This window comes from Anomalospiza imberbis, chromosome 18 (genome assembly GCF_031753505.1).
Source record: "Anomalospiza imberbis isolate Cuckoo-Finch-1a 21T00152 chromosome 18, ASM3175350v1, whole genome shotgun sequence".
NCBI classification, from domain to species: domain Eukaryota; kingdom Metazoa; phylum Chordata; class Aves; order Passeriformes; family Viduidae; genus Anomalospiza; species Anomalospiza imberbis.
The window spans coordinates 419,078-435,249 of NC_089698.1; the positions used below are offsets into that span (position 1 = coordinate 419,078).

Sequence of the window (16,172 nt, forward strand, 5' to 3'; positions counted from 1 at the left end):
CTCACAGAGCAGAACATGAACGTTCATTCAATTAAAAACCAGGCTGTCCTGTTTCCTTATGTCAAAGCACATCACCCTGCCTCCCCCCTGCTAGAAATCCTCCAAAATCAATAAACAGACATCATAACCTTTCTACCTATGTTGATTACTATTGTAATACCCATTGCTTCCTCTGAGAATATTCTAATTTCATACATTAAGTGGGAAATTTTATAAAATCCAATCAGTCTATTATTTTGAAGAGAAAAGCCAAAAATTAAATTGCCACATTTCCCAAGTGCTCCAAAACACCTCATCACATTAAAACAATGTTGGCTTGGAATTCTTCCGTCTAATTAAAAAAATATATATACCTGGCATTCCTTTACATTTGAATTCCTAAGCCTCTAGAAAATACACATCCAGCTTCATTTTCAGTTAAGAGGCTATACATCTATTTTTCACAGCATTCTGGTAGTTCCACATGGCACTGAAAAACCCAAACTAGGAGTTTAGGATGAAAACCCATCAGCACAACAATTAATGCCACGGACATTGCAGTAAACTCACAGGTGCTCACGGCATAAACATCTCAAGGTACAAATCAAGGAGTTTGCTATGCAGCCTCCTGAAAATCAGCAGGGATTACAGGTGGGATGCAGGCAAAATTCTGAAAAAATTGGGACGCCAGCAGCATTGGAGGGCCCAGCACTCTGAGCAGGGTTTCAGAGGGGAGCTCCAAGCACTGATGGCCAGCAATCAGATTTGGGGCCCCAGTGAGAGCCCAGAGGGAAGGGGTGGGAAGGGAGCCCTGCACAGGATTCCTGTTCCTGGAAGGGCATTCCCAGTCTGACCTGGGAGGTGCTGGGAGCCCACAGGGGCCCACGGGGTTAAAAAGAGCTCTCTGTACTTATTTAAGCCATTCTTCCCTGGCAGTGGAACAGGGCACACATATTGATGAATTGGGGCAATTTGGAAATCTGCTGCTCTTGGGTTTAGCAGCAGAAGATTCTTGTGGAGCTGCATTAATCACAGAGTGTGATTAATGGCAGCTTGGAGCTGGACACTGTTATAGTAACCCTCGATTGTTGTCAAAGATACAGCAGCCAAATACAAAAGCATTTTTCCACCATGACCAGAGCATTATAAACTTTTTAAAGATTTTAAAGTTATTTCCTGTATCAAATGACTACCAAATGAATACTCTCCTGATCAGAAGCTTTGATGACTTTCATAGGAAACATTTTTTAAAATTAAAAAAACTTAAAAACATTTTTTGTGGCAAATTAAACAGATAACTTTATTATATACCCATAGATGGAGGGTTTTCTTTTTCAGTAACTTCAATTCTACATAAGGAGCTTGTGCTTTAATTTCTTATGAAATACATTTTGTACCTATTTGGTTGGTGTAATCAAACCTGGAAGTCACAAGCACAGACATTCTCATTTCCAGGCAGGCACCGGAAATTCTGTGATAAGATGTTTCCCAGGGGTTTAAAAGCACCACAGGCATGGGTGCAATTGCTTTAGCTCTTGGGAATTTGTAAGCGTAAAGGAAAGTGCAAACCCGCAGGGAAGCAGAACGTTCTAGGTGCCCTGTGGCTTTATTCCCAGGGTGGCTGTTTCCTGACTGCTGCTCACACTAACAGCAAAGGCCTTGCAGTGAAAGGCTGATGGTGCAGACCCACAGCAGCACTCACAGGCTTTGCTGGCCTGGGCTCTGACCCGACCCTTTGCGTTTTCTATTACATTTCAGCCAATCTCTTTCTTGTTGGTTCTCAAGCAAACGTGAGCTAGTGCCTTCATCGCTTCAGGTAAGGGAGGAAGGCTGCACGCAGAGCTCGGCTGAGTGTTTGTGGCCTCACCCTGACTGCCCGCAGGGGCTGTGCCCAGCAGCAGCGGGCACCAGCCACAGCAGCCCTGCCCGGGCAGCGTTCCTGAGGCAGCATTCCTGCTGGCACCGCGGCCGTGGCGGGCACTACTGACCCACGGCGGGCACTACTGACCCACGGCAGGCACTACTGACCCACGGCGGGCACTACTGACCCACGGCAGGCACTACTGACCCACGGCAGGCACTACTGACCCACGGCAGCCCTGGCAGGCACTACTGACCCGCAGTGGGCACTACTGACCCACGGCGGGCACTACTGACCCACGGCAGGCACTACTGACCCACGGCAGGCACTACTGACCCACAGCGGGCACTACTGACCCACGGCAGCCCTGGCAGGCACTACTGACCCACGGCAGCCCTGGCAGGCACTACTGACCCGCAGTGGGCACTACTGACCCACGGCAGGCACTACTGACCCACGGCAGCTGTTGTGGGCACTACTGACCCACGGCGGGCACTACTGACCCACGGCAGCTGTTGTGGGCACTACTGACCCACGGCGGGCACTACTGACCCACGGCAGCTGTTGTGGGCACTACTGACCCACGGCAGGCACTACTGACCCACGGCGGGCACTACTGACCCACGGCAGCCCTGGCAGGCACTACTGACCCACACGGGCACTACTGACCCACGGCAGCCCTGGCAGGCACTACTGACCCACGGCAGCCCTGGCAGGCACTACTGACCCACACGGGCACTACTGACCCACGGCAGCTGTCGTGGGCACTACTGACCCACAGTGGGCACTATTGACCCATAGCTGGAACTACTGACCCACAGTGGGCACTATTGACCCATAGCTGGAACTACTGACCCACAGTGGGCACTACTGACCCATAGCTGGCACTACTGACCCACGGCAGGCACCACTCACCCACGGCAGCCGTGAAGTACTGCCGCACCTCGCGCGGGCTCAGGGCCCTCTCCCAGATGACGAACTCGTCGAAGGCACCGCTGACGGATCGCCGCGCCGCCGCCCCCTCCGTGCCCCCCAGCAGCTCGGCGCCGGTGTCCCCGTAGTCGTAGAAAACCTTCCCGTCGGGGTCCGCGGTGCTCAGGCTGCCGTTGACGTACACCTTGAGCCCTTCCCGCGACCTCCAGGTGAAGAGGATGTGGGTCCAGTAAGGCCCTGCAAGAGCAGCAGGCGCAGCAGGGCGGTGAGGCGGCTGCATTCCGAGCGCTGCTGCTGGACTCGGGCGCTGCCGTGCAGCTGCTGGCAAGGGCCGAAGGGGAGCTATGCAATGCTGGTGCTGTGCCTGTTAATCGTATCCCCGGGGGAAGCCCATGCCCTGGCAGGATGCCCCCCAGCTGTGTCTGAACCTGGGCTCACCGCAGCTCCATAAATTCCCCTGCTGAGTGCTGCTGGCCAAGATCTGAGGTCCCTTCACTCCTGCCTCAAAACTCAGCCCAGCACGAGCAGCACGAGGGCTGCAGGAGCTGGAGAACAAGCGCACAAACCACTCCAAAGTACTCACCGTCTCCTTGTTATGCTTGAGAGGCAGAAAACACAATATTAATTTTCACTTGTATTGGATAATCCACAAACACATGAAATATTCTTGCCATTTGCTCCTTTTCTCTTAAAATAGGATTTCTAAACTGATTCATTAAGGTTTATGAAACTGCTACCGTGAGTGCTATTTTAACAATGTATAGCCAGTCAAATTAGGGCAAGAAAATATTTATTGTATGCCCTTAGCATTACTGGAAGACCAGAATTTGTTCCAGTCAGTAGATATTAGTGCTCCCCAGCAACGCGCAGTTTAGAGAGAAGCAGTGAGACATGTGATATACCAAAAAGTTTATTAATGCTATGGCTTGGCACCGAAAACCTGACACGCAACAGAAAGAGAGTCATGAAAGCACCAAAGAGCAGCGAGAGAGTCACCAGACAAAGCCTGAATTGAGCAGAGAGCAGCCCAGAAGCTTTGGGAGGCACTGGGAGCTGTCAGGGATCAATCTGCATGCTTTGCTCATGTTCCCATCTAAACATGCAACTCCAGACACCACTGCAAGCTGGATCCAAGGGCAGTTAGCAAATGCAAATATTCTAGAATACATCACTGCTCTCCGTTTGCATTTCACCTCTCCCTCCCCACACCAAGAGGATTCTTAAGCACAGAGGTCTGCAGCTATTTTTATATACCCACTTCTCTTCCCTGAAGTTGTGCTCTGCTCACTACCTCTGTCTGCAGGAATAAAGCAAAATGTAACAAAGAAATCAGGGGTTTTTTTTTTAGTATATATATTTTACCTGGTGGACTAAAGCTGGCTTTCCACTTCATCATTGCATTCCCACGTGTGTAAAACTCCACAGAGCCTTCACCTTCGTTTGAGCAGATTTTGAAACCACTGGAAATTACTCGTCCACCAGAGGCAGGGAGAAGCTTGGCCTGTTGGTCTTGAGTCTTCCAGAAAAAGGAAAATGTTACTCCTGAGGAAAGCAAGGGAGAGGAGACTTGAATGAAGAAACCGAGTGCAATTGAAAATTTCCAGTGTGCAGAACACAGGCAGTGGGGATGTTTCTGAGGACAGATCATCTGCTGGCATAAACCAGGACAACGTTTTTAAAATCAACAATGCTCCAACAGTTTAAACAGGATAAACAATCCCTCCCTCAGCTTTGCATCCCCTGAGCACACCCAGGACACAGCAGGGTCCTGAGCAGCTTCTCTCAGTGAAAACCAAAGTTCTTTGATCTCCAAAGGGCACCTACACGTATTTGGTGCTCCCCGGGCCCCATCACAGCCAGATTTAATCCAGTGACCTCTCCTGAGCTCCTCAGCACTGCCTGGCTCCAGCCCACCCCTGCTAACCGCTGGATTTCCTAAGCACTTCATGATGAGGATTTTCACCCTTCAGTGCACCAACAGCTCCTGAAAGCCAAGTGTAAAATAAAGGGTAACTGTACATGCAGAGCCACAGAAAAGATTCTGGGGTCCCCACCTACACAAAAATAAAAGAATTGTCCCAAAAACACAACACAATCCTGCATGTGCACATGTGATTAACTTCATTCACAAATGATCCTGTTCACTTCACAGCAAATTTCACTATTATCCTGTGAAATGGAGCAGCTCTCCAGGCCACACATTAGTGAATAAATGTCATTTCCATAAGGTGGCTTTCTTTAATAAAGGCTACCCTAGAAATCTTCTCTGACATACAAGTGGCAAATCAAACCTCGCTCACACTTGACATTTGTTGGCTACAGGCAGCTTCTCCAAATGAGTTCAAGCCAAGGAATAAGAGAACTTTCTCTTGCATCTCCCACAAATGTTCCTTCTGACTGAAGATGCCACTCCAACGAGCCCAAAACTGCTCACAGAAAACCATTGTTTAAAGGTTGCTTGAGAAGGAGCAAAGTGGGGAAGAACGTTTCAACACACCAAAAGCAAGAAGGATTTGTTTTCTCAAGTAAAAATAATAGTCCTGAAATGTTGTGAAATCCAGCCTTAGAAGAAGCACTGGGATTTTTGTTTCATGCGTTATAGTATTCCACCTGGGAAGATCCCAACACCCTTCCCAAAGGCATTCCCTGTTTGAGGGTGCTTGGCACCACTTTCACACAAACACATCAAGGATGGTTAAGCAGCAGCAGCTAAAATAAAATCCACCTTACCCTCACCACAGGTGCATTTGGCTTCAAAAAAACACAGACATGTTCTTTTGACAAAACAGTGTTGCCTTTTTTCCTTTTTTCCTTCTATTAATATGTGCTGCAGTGACTTAGTGTTTATTATTTATATGATTTCTTCTCCTCACATTTTATCTACTGAACATTTCAGTGTTTTATGCCTTTAATGTTCTTGTTTGTGAGATACTGGGAGTGCTCTGGTACTACAGAAACAATTTATTCTGATTGTTATAGACGTTGAAAGAATATGACTTCCTGATGATTTTTATTTCCCAGTGGCATGAAAAAAAGTATGAAAAGATACAGCACATATCACAAAACACACCTGGAGCAGGATGCTGAATCCCTTTTTCTGTCACTCTCAGGCAACAGCCAGCTGCTCTGGTTGCTTACAAAGCTCATGAGCAGCTCTTGCTTCAGCAGCTCCAACAAAAGTGATCCTAATTTCCAGCCACATTACCCCCCTGAAGGATGGCCCAAATCAGTGAAAGCAAGAACGTTCAACATTAACGATGCTGCTGGAGTTCAGAGAAAGCCAGAATCTGCTATGGAACCTTCCATTTCCACGGGGCTCTGCATCTCCAGTGAATGCCTGTGTGAGTGACCAGGCAAATGTTTGCTTTGACTGTCACACACGATTTCAATCATCCCCTGTCACAACACGTGTCAAACCTTTCCCTTTGTGATCCCAACCCAAGAGAAAGGGAAGAGAAATAGAATGAAGGGATTTCAGCATCTATCAAGACAAATGGAGCCCGTAACACCAGAGACCTAAAAATGTCCTTATCTCTAGAGATAAACTAAAAAGCCCAAGCCGCCTCCTGCAAAGAGGTCACACTGAATCTGAGTAGTTGTGATCAGTTCTAATTAACCTGCAGTGAGAAAAGACTAAATTTTCAGCAATCAACACTCAATTGTCTTTGAAGTCAATAAAGTGTCAAGCGTCATTTTTAGATTTCACTCCAAGGAGGAAAGAAACAATGATTATTGAATAACATATTTTGGTGGCAAAAGAAAAGTCAATCATAATTAATGAATCTCTCACCTTCAGGCCCACAAGCCTCTGGATTACTAATACAGGAATTTCGATAGCTTCCAAAGAAGAGAAAGGTGACTCCTTTCTTTTCAGTGACGTAAATCCCTTTATTCACCATCCCTTCTATAATATCTAAAGCAAAAGCAAAATGCAGTTTAACATTCACATAAAGGAAAACCTCCTGGAAACATGATTTCAACAGCCTCCCATAGCTCAGATGTTTATCTTGGTCTAACTCTATGGTTTTGTTACTTTCTGTGTTTGCTTTTCTTTTTGGTGTTCTTTGTTTCGGTTTGCCAGTTTCTCTGTGCTCAGTTTCTTTGTTTGTTTCCATTTGTCAGTGGTTTGTTGTATTTTTAAAGACCCCAGAGACACCTCTTTCATTTCAAGTTTGTAAATATTACACTCTTACCCACTCAGCTCTGCAGTTAACTAAGACTGACAGAACCCATACACCCAAAAATGATTATTTAAAGTAGTCTGAGTGAACTTTATGCTTTCCAGAGTTTGGAATGCCAGACACTTTCCTAGAGGTGTCTTACTCTTAGGCTGAGCTAGTAAAGAAATTCTTTCACCAATTAAAATGCAACAAAATAGTGTTTCTTTTTTTTCATTTTTGAAAGGGCAAGCTGGTGATCAAATGACAGTTTTCACTGAAAAATAATTCAATGAAATATCCTTGGCAAGGTCCACTCAAGACAGAAATGGATCTCCTTTCAGACATCCTTTGCTGGGGTGTCCTTGGCACTTGCAAAGGCAATTGCTTTATCTAATGTGGGTAATGACTAATTTACTTGTGATTTTCTTGTGCTCCCTCCCAGAGAAAAGAACTGTTGATTCATCTCCTACCAGCTGAAGCACAGAATCCTCTCAACAGGAAAACCCTGGTGTTTGTTTGCCGCAGGAGCCTCGTTAAGGTCTGAGAGTGCAGCTGACAGAAGATGCTGGGGAGTTTTTCCCCTTTGCCCTGGCTGATTTCAGCAGTGCAGACAACAGGAAATCACAAGCAAAAACCATGACTAGAACCTTCTGCTGGGCTGGGATGCCTGCCCTGCAGGGAACGGCGAATACTGGACTCTGTTTCTGAGAGGGAGAGCGTCAGGTGCTGGTGTGGGATTTCCTGCTACCACCACCTTTGGGATGGTATTTCTGCAAGGACTGCGAGGAGTCAGAACCTTGGGTTTAGGACCCTTCTTCATCTTTTCTTCTGGGAAAATGTTGAGAAGAGCTGCTCCAAGGGAGCTCCAGCAGTGAGGAGACATTTTCCTTTTCTCAGTGAATGCATGTTTCAGTGTCCTCTTTGTTCATCCCAAAACCTCATTTAAATATCAGTTTTCAGGTATCTTCCCCTCCCTTTGAGGAAGAAATCATCAAGCCCTGCCTCTAACTGACAGATAAAATTTAGTTCCTTTTAAAAATGTGAGTGTGCACTATAGAGTTAATCAAGCATTTCTAAGTTCTTCTCAAGGCACCTGAATTATGAATTCATCTCTGCAGGAAAGTTCCCATAAGGTGAAGCATTTCTGTTCCCACAGCACTTCCTTTGCCATTGGTGTCACTCTCTATAATGTTCATATGGAACATGCTTTATTGTGTGAGAACTATGCAAATGGTCTATAAAGCAGATAAGAGAGGACTGAAAGGAATTAGGGTCATTTGAAGTTCATCATTAATAGAGTTCCCATGTGCCAGCATACTTTTACTGTTAGAGAGTAAAAAAATAGTGGGTTTAGTATTCCAATATAAAATTCTTACTATCTGAGCAGCCCGAGTGACAGTTTTACCATTTCCATCCTTCTCCTTAGGTCAGGTTTTCTGACAGTTTGATGTGAGTTAATACCTAAGGCAAAGTGGGCACGAGGTCACATATCAACTGCAGCCACACAGCACAAATGCAATTACTAAAATTAAGTGACTTTAAGCTGCTGTGGCTGTAACCAGCTTCCAGCCTGCCAGGTTTCTGCCTGTGAGTTGTCATTTTCTGTTCTTCCTTTGATCTCCAAGCATGTGGATGTTAAAAAAAATGATATAAGGACATATATTGAAAGATTTGCTTCTCATTAAAAACAAACAAACAAACAAAAACCCCCAAAATAAACCATCATGTTGACCAAAGTTGTCATGACCGACAACCTCTCACTTCCAGGCTTTGCAAATCTGCTTGCATTTGTCTTTCTTAACATGTCCTCTAAAAACTATTAGAAACCAGTGAAAAACAGAGGGCTTCTTTTCCATTTTAGCCTTGAAAGACAAAAAAATTAACCTGTGTATTCTCATATGTTAATCTGAAATGTCATCTCTGTTTCTTTTAAGCATAATAGAATTTTTTTTAGGTTTTGGAGGATCCCTGGGGCCCATCCTCCCGTGGGATTCACATGGGGATGCCTCTCCCAGAATTCCAGCAACCCAGGTAACATTGCAGGTGTGCTTTTCCAGAAATGTGTGACAGTGCAATAATAATAAACACTTTTACCACACGAGCTCTTGAACCAGAACCCAGAGTTAACTCTGAATCCAAGGTTACAAGAACCATCCACGCCTGACAAATGCAGAACAAAAAAAACCAAGAAAATCCTCACCTACAGTTGCAGAGAAGTTAGAGTAGGCAGAGTCATTGGTATTTACAAAGGTAGAGTTATGGGGAGGAAGCACAGTGAAGTTGTGGATTCTTAGAGCTGGGTGGAACAACAAAAGAAAATAAGCAAATGAGCAAAACAATGAATAAACACCATCAGTAATGAACTGGCCAGTTCATATCTCTCAGCACAGCACAAAGTACAGATTTGTTGGTTTAAATTTTCCACACCAGCACTTCTCCCTGGGCCTGGTAGTGTCCTGGGCTCCTGCTCGGGGAAGGCAGAGCCGCTGCAGGAAGGTTTCCTTCAGAAAACACCGTAAAACATCCAGCTGCAGATGGAGGGCTGTGAAACACCCTCCTGCTGGCACGGAACACGTCCAGTAAAAATCCCTGCAGTGCTCAGGAGCTGGGGCAGCCCAAGGTCCCAGCTCTGGCTCCCCAGGGGAGGGACGGGGACGCCCTGGAGCAAGGCAGGAGAGGCTGAGAGGGCTGGGGCTGCTCAGCTCAGGGCCCAGGGGTCTCACCAAGGTGCAAAAATTCCCAGCTGGAGATGGAAAGCTGTGCCAGGCTCTCCTTGTTTGTGCCCAGAGAGCAGATCAGAGCAATGGGCACAAATCAAAATACAAGAAATTCCATCCAAGTATAAGAAAACCTCCAACTTTTTCATGTCTGACAATAAGGTTTTATTCTCTAATTTGTTTTTCTGATTTTGAAAATTTAACAGTATCTTGCACACTGTAATTGTTTATCCTGGGCAGGCAAATAAAGCCTGATGAAAAGCCCATGAAAGTAGATGGAGAGACATTGATTTGGCACTTAGACCAACTGAGCTCACAGAACAAAAAGAAAAATGCTCTTAGGGAAAGAAAAACACACACCAAAACCTCCAGATAAAAATGCATGGAAAACAAGGGGTCAGGTGAAAAACCTGAGCATGGCCACTTTCTTTTTATTTGATATCTTTTGAGCTGATTGCTTCCTTTCAATTGCTTCTGGTGCTGAGATTCCCAAAACATTAATTTGCTGACACACTCTCACCACACGAATGCTTTGAGAGATATAAATCTGGCTTCACACACAATGACTTCAACAAATAAAATGGATTAACGTGATGGACAGATTATGGTGCTTCAAGGATTCAAGAGGAGAAACATGGAATGAAAATAATTGCATGATATGATGAGTGGAAAAATAAGAAAGACTCTGCAATAAACAGAAGAGTTGTGTAATCAGAATGGAGCCAAAACCAAGCAAATTGTCACCTGGAGTAGATTACAACAATAAAGAACACTTTTCTTGTATATCAAAGTGAAATATCAGACACATAAAACCTCTGCTGGAGGCAGCTGAAATGATATCGTGGCTGATAAGCACAATACAAACAACTGAGAGGAATTTGAGCCATCCAGTGCAACACTGCAGAGAATTCAGCATTGTCAGAGCTGCACTGCAGAGACAAAGACCTCTGGCTACTGATGTCCCCTGCAAGTAATTGTAAGGCAAAATCCACCAAGTTTTTCAGTAAAGCCCTGCAGCTGGCTCATTTATAAATTTCTTTATCACCATGTCATAATAGGAATCAAAAGAGATTGCTCCTGTGAGCCAGTCCCTTTCCTGCAAGTGAAGGTTTGTAGGATCAGGAACTTCATCTGTTCTGCTTTCTCTCTTCCAAGACACTGAAAATATTTCTGAATTTTGCTGAAATGAAATTAAACAAAATTTGAAAAACAATCTAACATCAATTGTCCTTTTCCAAGAGATATATTATATATATATTATTTTCAAGCACTTTCAAAACAGCTTGGTTGTAATGTGATTGATTGCCAAACAGTGCTGGATACGGAGCACTTGACTCTTTTTGAAACCACGTGAAGTCCAGGGTCAGAAAATTCCTTTAACACACTTTTAGAGAACTTATATGGCAGCTTTTGTAAGCCAAATTATTATTCTATTGCAGTCGGTAGGAATGCTGCCATCAGCTCCTAATGGAAGCAGAATATTGCCCAGATATATTTCTGGTCAGGCAATTCCATTCCTTTCAGAAATTTTGTGGAAATACAGGTCAAAGTTTAGGCTTAAAATACTTGAACACCTCTACAATAAAGGGATATTTATGGATATTTATAGATATTAATAGATCTTTGCCCCCACGCAGGAGCAGAGATTGATACTGCCATGTCTGGCACACAGGTCTGGGGAGTGCTGGGGAGCACTGGGAATGCGCACCAGCACAACCTGGAGCTGGCCAAGGTGTCAGCAGAGCAAAACCAGCTCCTGCGGGAGCTCCTGAGGGACTGAGCCTCAGGGGGAGGAAGAGCTCAGCTCCTTCCCTGTGGGAGGAACAGCCCTGCAAGACCAGGGCTCGTGGGGGGACACCCAGGGGCTGCTGGAGCTCCTGGACTGCAGCACCCACCCCTGGCAGCAGAAATGTCATTCCCTCTGGGATCCCACACTCCTCCCAGCTGACTCTGCCTGCTCAGGGACAGCTTTGCCTCAGCAAATCCCTCCTGATTTTGCCCAGCTGGAAAAGGAACTGAATTAATATCAGCTCATGCTGCAATACTGCTCTTAAGGAAATTCCCAAAGGCAGATAAAAATGAGTGAGAGGTATCCAGATGGGAGCTTACACTTTTCTTTCTGCATGCAGACACTACATGCAACGTTCAGAAGTGCCTGAGGAGCTTGGGCATTTAACTCCTTTCAAAATCAAAGGAGAGACATCCCTCTGGCAGAGCCAGAGATCCCAGACCCTGAGTGCACTGGAGCACGCTGTGCATGTACCAAACCAATTAATAACAACGTGATTTCAATGACTCCTTGGATCATAAACCTCTTCTCTTTATAACCTCAGCAATGCACACATGGCCCATAAAACCTCGGAGAACACTCCACAAAAATCAGCTCACAAATACAACAAAAACATTAACTGGGAAAGAAACCTCAACCTCTAAGCTACAAAAGTCAACCCCTTTCTTATCTCCTGCTGCCCCTCCTAATCACAGCCAGGCACAGAGAGCTGTGTTACTGCCAGGGTCAGGGAATGCTTTGTCTACCTCCATTTGTGTCCCGAAACTCGTGGATTCCATCCACATCTTCCAATGGCCAGTAATGGGAAGCTGATGCCAGGACTTTGAATCCTTTCAAGAAACACAGGTTAAAAGATTATTAAATAAAAGACCAACAAAGTGTGCAACAAGTCTGCACAGAAAATAACCATAAAAGAGGTGAAAAGGTTAAGTAAGCCAAAATGCTTCTGCAAATCAAGTGTGGCACACAAGCGAGGTCATAAATCAAAGCAGCAGAGCAGATTAAAGCCATATCACTGATTAACCACTGCGGAAAACCTGCTTTTAAATCCAGCTGGTTTTCATTCTAATGGCACCTAAAATGTGTAACGATCTCCGAGTGACTCTCTGCTGGTGAATCTGGCAGCACCCACTGAATAACAGCTGAGGAGTCACTCCAGAGCAATTTCCAGATTTTACAGAGATTTCGAGCACGTGCTGGCCAGCCCAGAGCCCTGGGTGGGAGTGCACGAGGGATTGTTCAGCCTGCACAGCAAACATCACTGCTCCTGCTTCCTCCAGAAGGCTGGATGCTCTTGAGAGAAGAGCTTCCAGAGCACCAAGCAGCGGGTGGACGAGCTCCCCCCTCCCCACCCAGCACCAGCCCTTCCTCCAGACCCTTCTCCACCACCCCAAAACCAGAGCAACCCTTTGGGGCTGATGGAAACATTTTGTTTTCCTGCAAGCTCTCCTTACCAGCAGGTGGACAAGCTGACTAAGGCCAACACCTGCAGGTTTTCATTGGCATTTCTGTCTGTACAGTCTGATTGACCAGAGTTTGAACAAATTTTGGGACGTTGGGTCACTTAATCAGAAGCAGGCTGCCCAAAACAACCACATTTTCTGTTAAGATAACAATTCTATTTTAAGGGTAGAGCATTACTAGTGTAGAAAAACATGACTTGTAATTCCTTACTATCTTGCTGCAAGAAACCCTTAATTTTCAGAACAATTAATTTAATCAGATGTGATTAAACAAATTTAGCATGGCCTACAGCTAAGAGAGTTTGGGCAAGTTATATACAGATATAGGACACAGATATACAGGAGTTTTTCCATGGATGTACCATCATGGCATGTCATCCTACCAGCCTGGGTCACTTTTCTTTGGGGGGAGAGGTGGGGAAACACAAAGAGTAAGAGGAACAAAGAGCAAGGGTTTCTGTCACGCCACATGTCTTGCTCTCTACCTTACAATCATTTTTCATCCCAAGCAATCTTTCAGGAGACTGAGATGTGAAGCTGACAGAGGAAAGTTTGTCAAACCCTACCTCAGCTGTCAGACACTACAAAAGTTCCCCACACCTAGTGTGCAGATGAACCCGAGTCACCAGCAGTGTCCTTTGGCTTCCGTGGCTCATCCCACTCCTTTCTCCACTTTTGAGATCAAACCCTTTTGCCTGTTTGATGCTTGCTCTGTCATTTTCATGTCCTGGATACACACCAGAACTTTGTATCATGGATCTGAAGGTGCAAAAAGTTTAATAAAGTGCCTGAAGGTCCCCCACCCCGGAGAGCACTTTGATGGCCTCCATCCTCCTGGTGCAGCTTCTGAGGTGTGACACAGATGGGATCCTAAGATTTATTTTTTTATCTTGAGTGCAAAGTTGATAAAATGGCTGAGCTTCACAACAAGCAATTGCAGACCTGAGGAAACAGGACTCCAAGTTCTGCATCTTGTGAGGGCACAAGAACTACTCAGACTTGCTTCCAAAGTCAGCTATACCAGAGATATCTAACAAATGATTCATAACTGAATTCATTAATTCAGGATCTATTCTTAGCCCACCTAACTAAATGTTTGCCGTTGTCATAGAGGCCTTCCCTCAAAGAGGGAACAGAGCACAGACAGATAAAATGGGGATGTCTCATGGGATGGAAGTGGGGTTCTGTGGTTCTCCATCTCTTCTGACTGCTTGGGAGGCAAAGAAGGGCAGAGCTGTCATTGAGAGGACAAGGGCACTGCCAGCCTCGGAGGACAGGGACCCACAGCAAGCACACAACACATAACCCGAAAATCCCAGGCAACCCAAACTCAACTGAGCCCTCAGGAAGCAAGTACCTGCTGCCCTGAATGCAAAATCCTCTCCACAGGCAGCGGCCCCACTCCACAGAGGCCCCAGGGCTCGTCCAGCCTGGTGCAAGCCCAGCTGCATCCCTGCAGCAGTGCCTCCACAGCCCCTGCACCCCAAACCAGCCCGTGGGACTCGCCAACTTAGGGGAGGAGGGTTTTACCCTTTTGGCCCACCAGCCAGAAGCCACAGACCCTCATTTTTAGGAAACAGGACTCTTTTCCTTGGTTTTGAGCAAAGGTGGAGCAGAAGCCATCAATCGGGCTGAAGCTGCTCCCTCACCAGACGTGGCCTCTCCCCATCGCTCTGCCTTTTACTTGAGAATAATTACATGTGGTTAAAACTGAAAAAAGCTTCCATGGGCTGGGAGCAGTAAAACTGTACTTGTACACCACCATGAGGCTTGAGGTTAAACTATTTATATAAACAGAAGAATTCTGCAGCTACACATACAAACCCAAGCTCTGATTGAGTTTTTTACATTGGAAACAGATGAGAAATCCTTAATTCACTCTGAAAATGATGCAAACCCGAGAGTGAAGGCTGGAAGGAGGGGGAGAGGACTTGAAGCCACACCAGAGCACTGTGAAGTGTGTGAGCTGGCACGTCCAACTGTGCATCAGCGAGTCGAAAATGTGAACAGTGAGGGGAGAAGGAGAATAGTCTGTGCAGAGGTTTGATTCAGACCCTTACACTCAGGGAAAGTGATGACAAACAAGTGTACATAGGACTTTCCCACATATCAAATACAAGCCATTTTTCTCCAAATGTGTTTCTGTCCAGAATATCCAGTGGGTGGGGTACTGAATTCACAATGACTGATACTTTTGACTATTGCATCTTTTATACAGAGCTGACATTCCCGCACGGGCTCTGTTTCTTTGGGGCTACTAAGAAAATTAAAAAAAAAAAAAAAAAAAAAAAAAAAAAAAAAAAAAAAAAAAAAAAAAAAAACCACAAACTGCAAAAAAAGCAAACAAATATTCGAGCACATTGTCACAAAATGGAAAGAGAGCATTCCTTACCTGGGTGTTTGGGGAGCTGGGAATAGTTTCCGTTCACCTGCACACAAAACATGACATAATGAGACACAGTAGGGCAAAACTTGCTAAGAGGAATCCAAGCACCTCTCAAAACTGACCAGATTCAGAGCATTACCTGATATTTTTGCTGAAATAAAATCAGCAAAGAATAATGGCAACAGAGTAGAGATAACAAACTCTCCATGGTCTATTTAAGGTTAAAAGTACAGCTGAAATCAAACTCCTGTAAGATTTCAATCATAAGTTTTCCTTTGCGACTTTTGGTATTAAAAAGGACATTTTCCATGCAGGTTCAAAAGGTCCATTCCTTCAGAGACGGCAAAATATCCTTCCGGACCCTCCAAGTTGTGTTTTCTTGCTTCACCCTTTGGTATCTTCATTTAACTCTGAATAAATTCCCGTGACCGGGGAAAACCCACAGAAACGTGCACCAAGCCCCGGGGCTGTGCTGCTCCGTGGAAAGCAGTCAAGCGCTTCCACTCCAGCGTGTGCCAAGAGAAAAGATCTCGTTTGCAACTTTCTGGCCGCGCCGCCGCTCCCGCAGCCTGGAGCTCAGTTCTGCGGGCAGGGAAAGGCACTTCCCGATTTCCCTCGGCTGGAAAACCCCCTGCTCGCTCTCAAACGGGCTGAAAGGATCCCAAACGGGCTGAAAGGATCCCAAACGAGCCCAAACGGGCCGAAAGGAGCCCAAATGGGCCGAAGAGAGCGGCGGGTCCCGCCCGTCCCGCACCCCCGGGTGATGTCACGCTCCCTCCTCCAGCTCCATCCCACTCTGCACCCTGCTCATTCCCATTTCTAGCTCTTTATTTCTATTTATTTCTCTCTCCCTCCCGCTGCTGGCAGCGGCCGGGGCCGGTGGA

At 45.8% G+C, this 16,172-nt stretch overlaps 1 protein-coding gene across 4 annotated transcripts in view; it reads right to left on the bottom strand.

Annotated features, from left to right (window-relative positions):
- ADGRD1 (adhesion G protein-coupled receptor D1) overlaps nucleotides 1–15,734 on the bottom strand; it is a 128,191-nt gene extending 112,457 nt beyond the window's left edge. Inside the window, exons 1-7 of one of the 4 annotated variants that reach the window (XM_068208322.1) lie at nucleotides 15,428–15,734; nucleotides 15,295–15,331; nucleotides 12,186–12,269; nucleotides 9,134–9,229; nucleotides 6,564–6,686; nucleotides 4,136–4,315; nucleotides 2,756–3,010 (exon numbers count right to left, since the gene is read on the bottom strand). In XM_068208322.1, the coding sequence (XP_068064423.1) occupies nucleotides 2,756–3,010; nucleotides 4,136–4,315; nucleotides 6,564–6,686; nucleotides 9,134–9,229; nucleotides 12,186–12,269; nucleotides 15,295–15,331; nucleotides 15,428–15,496 (844 nt within the window). In that variant the 5' untranslated portion in view covers nucleotides 15,497–15,734. Of the gene's footprint in view, nucleotides 1–2,755; nucleotides 3,011–4,135; nucleotides 4,316–6,563; nucleotides 6,985–9,133; nucleotides 9,230–12,185; nucleotides 12,270–15,294; nucleotides 15,332–15,427 lie in introns of those variants that run through there. The other 3 variants (XM_068208324.1, XM_068208320.1, XM_068208321.1) reach the window with 3 other exon arrangements.
- Between the last annotated feature and the right edge of the window lie 438 nt (nucleotides 15,735–16,172).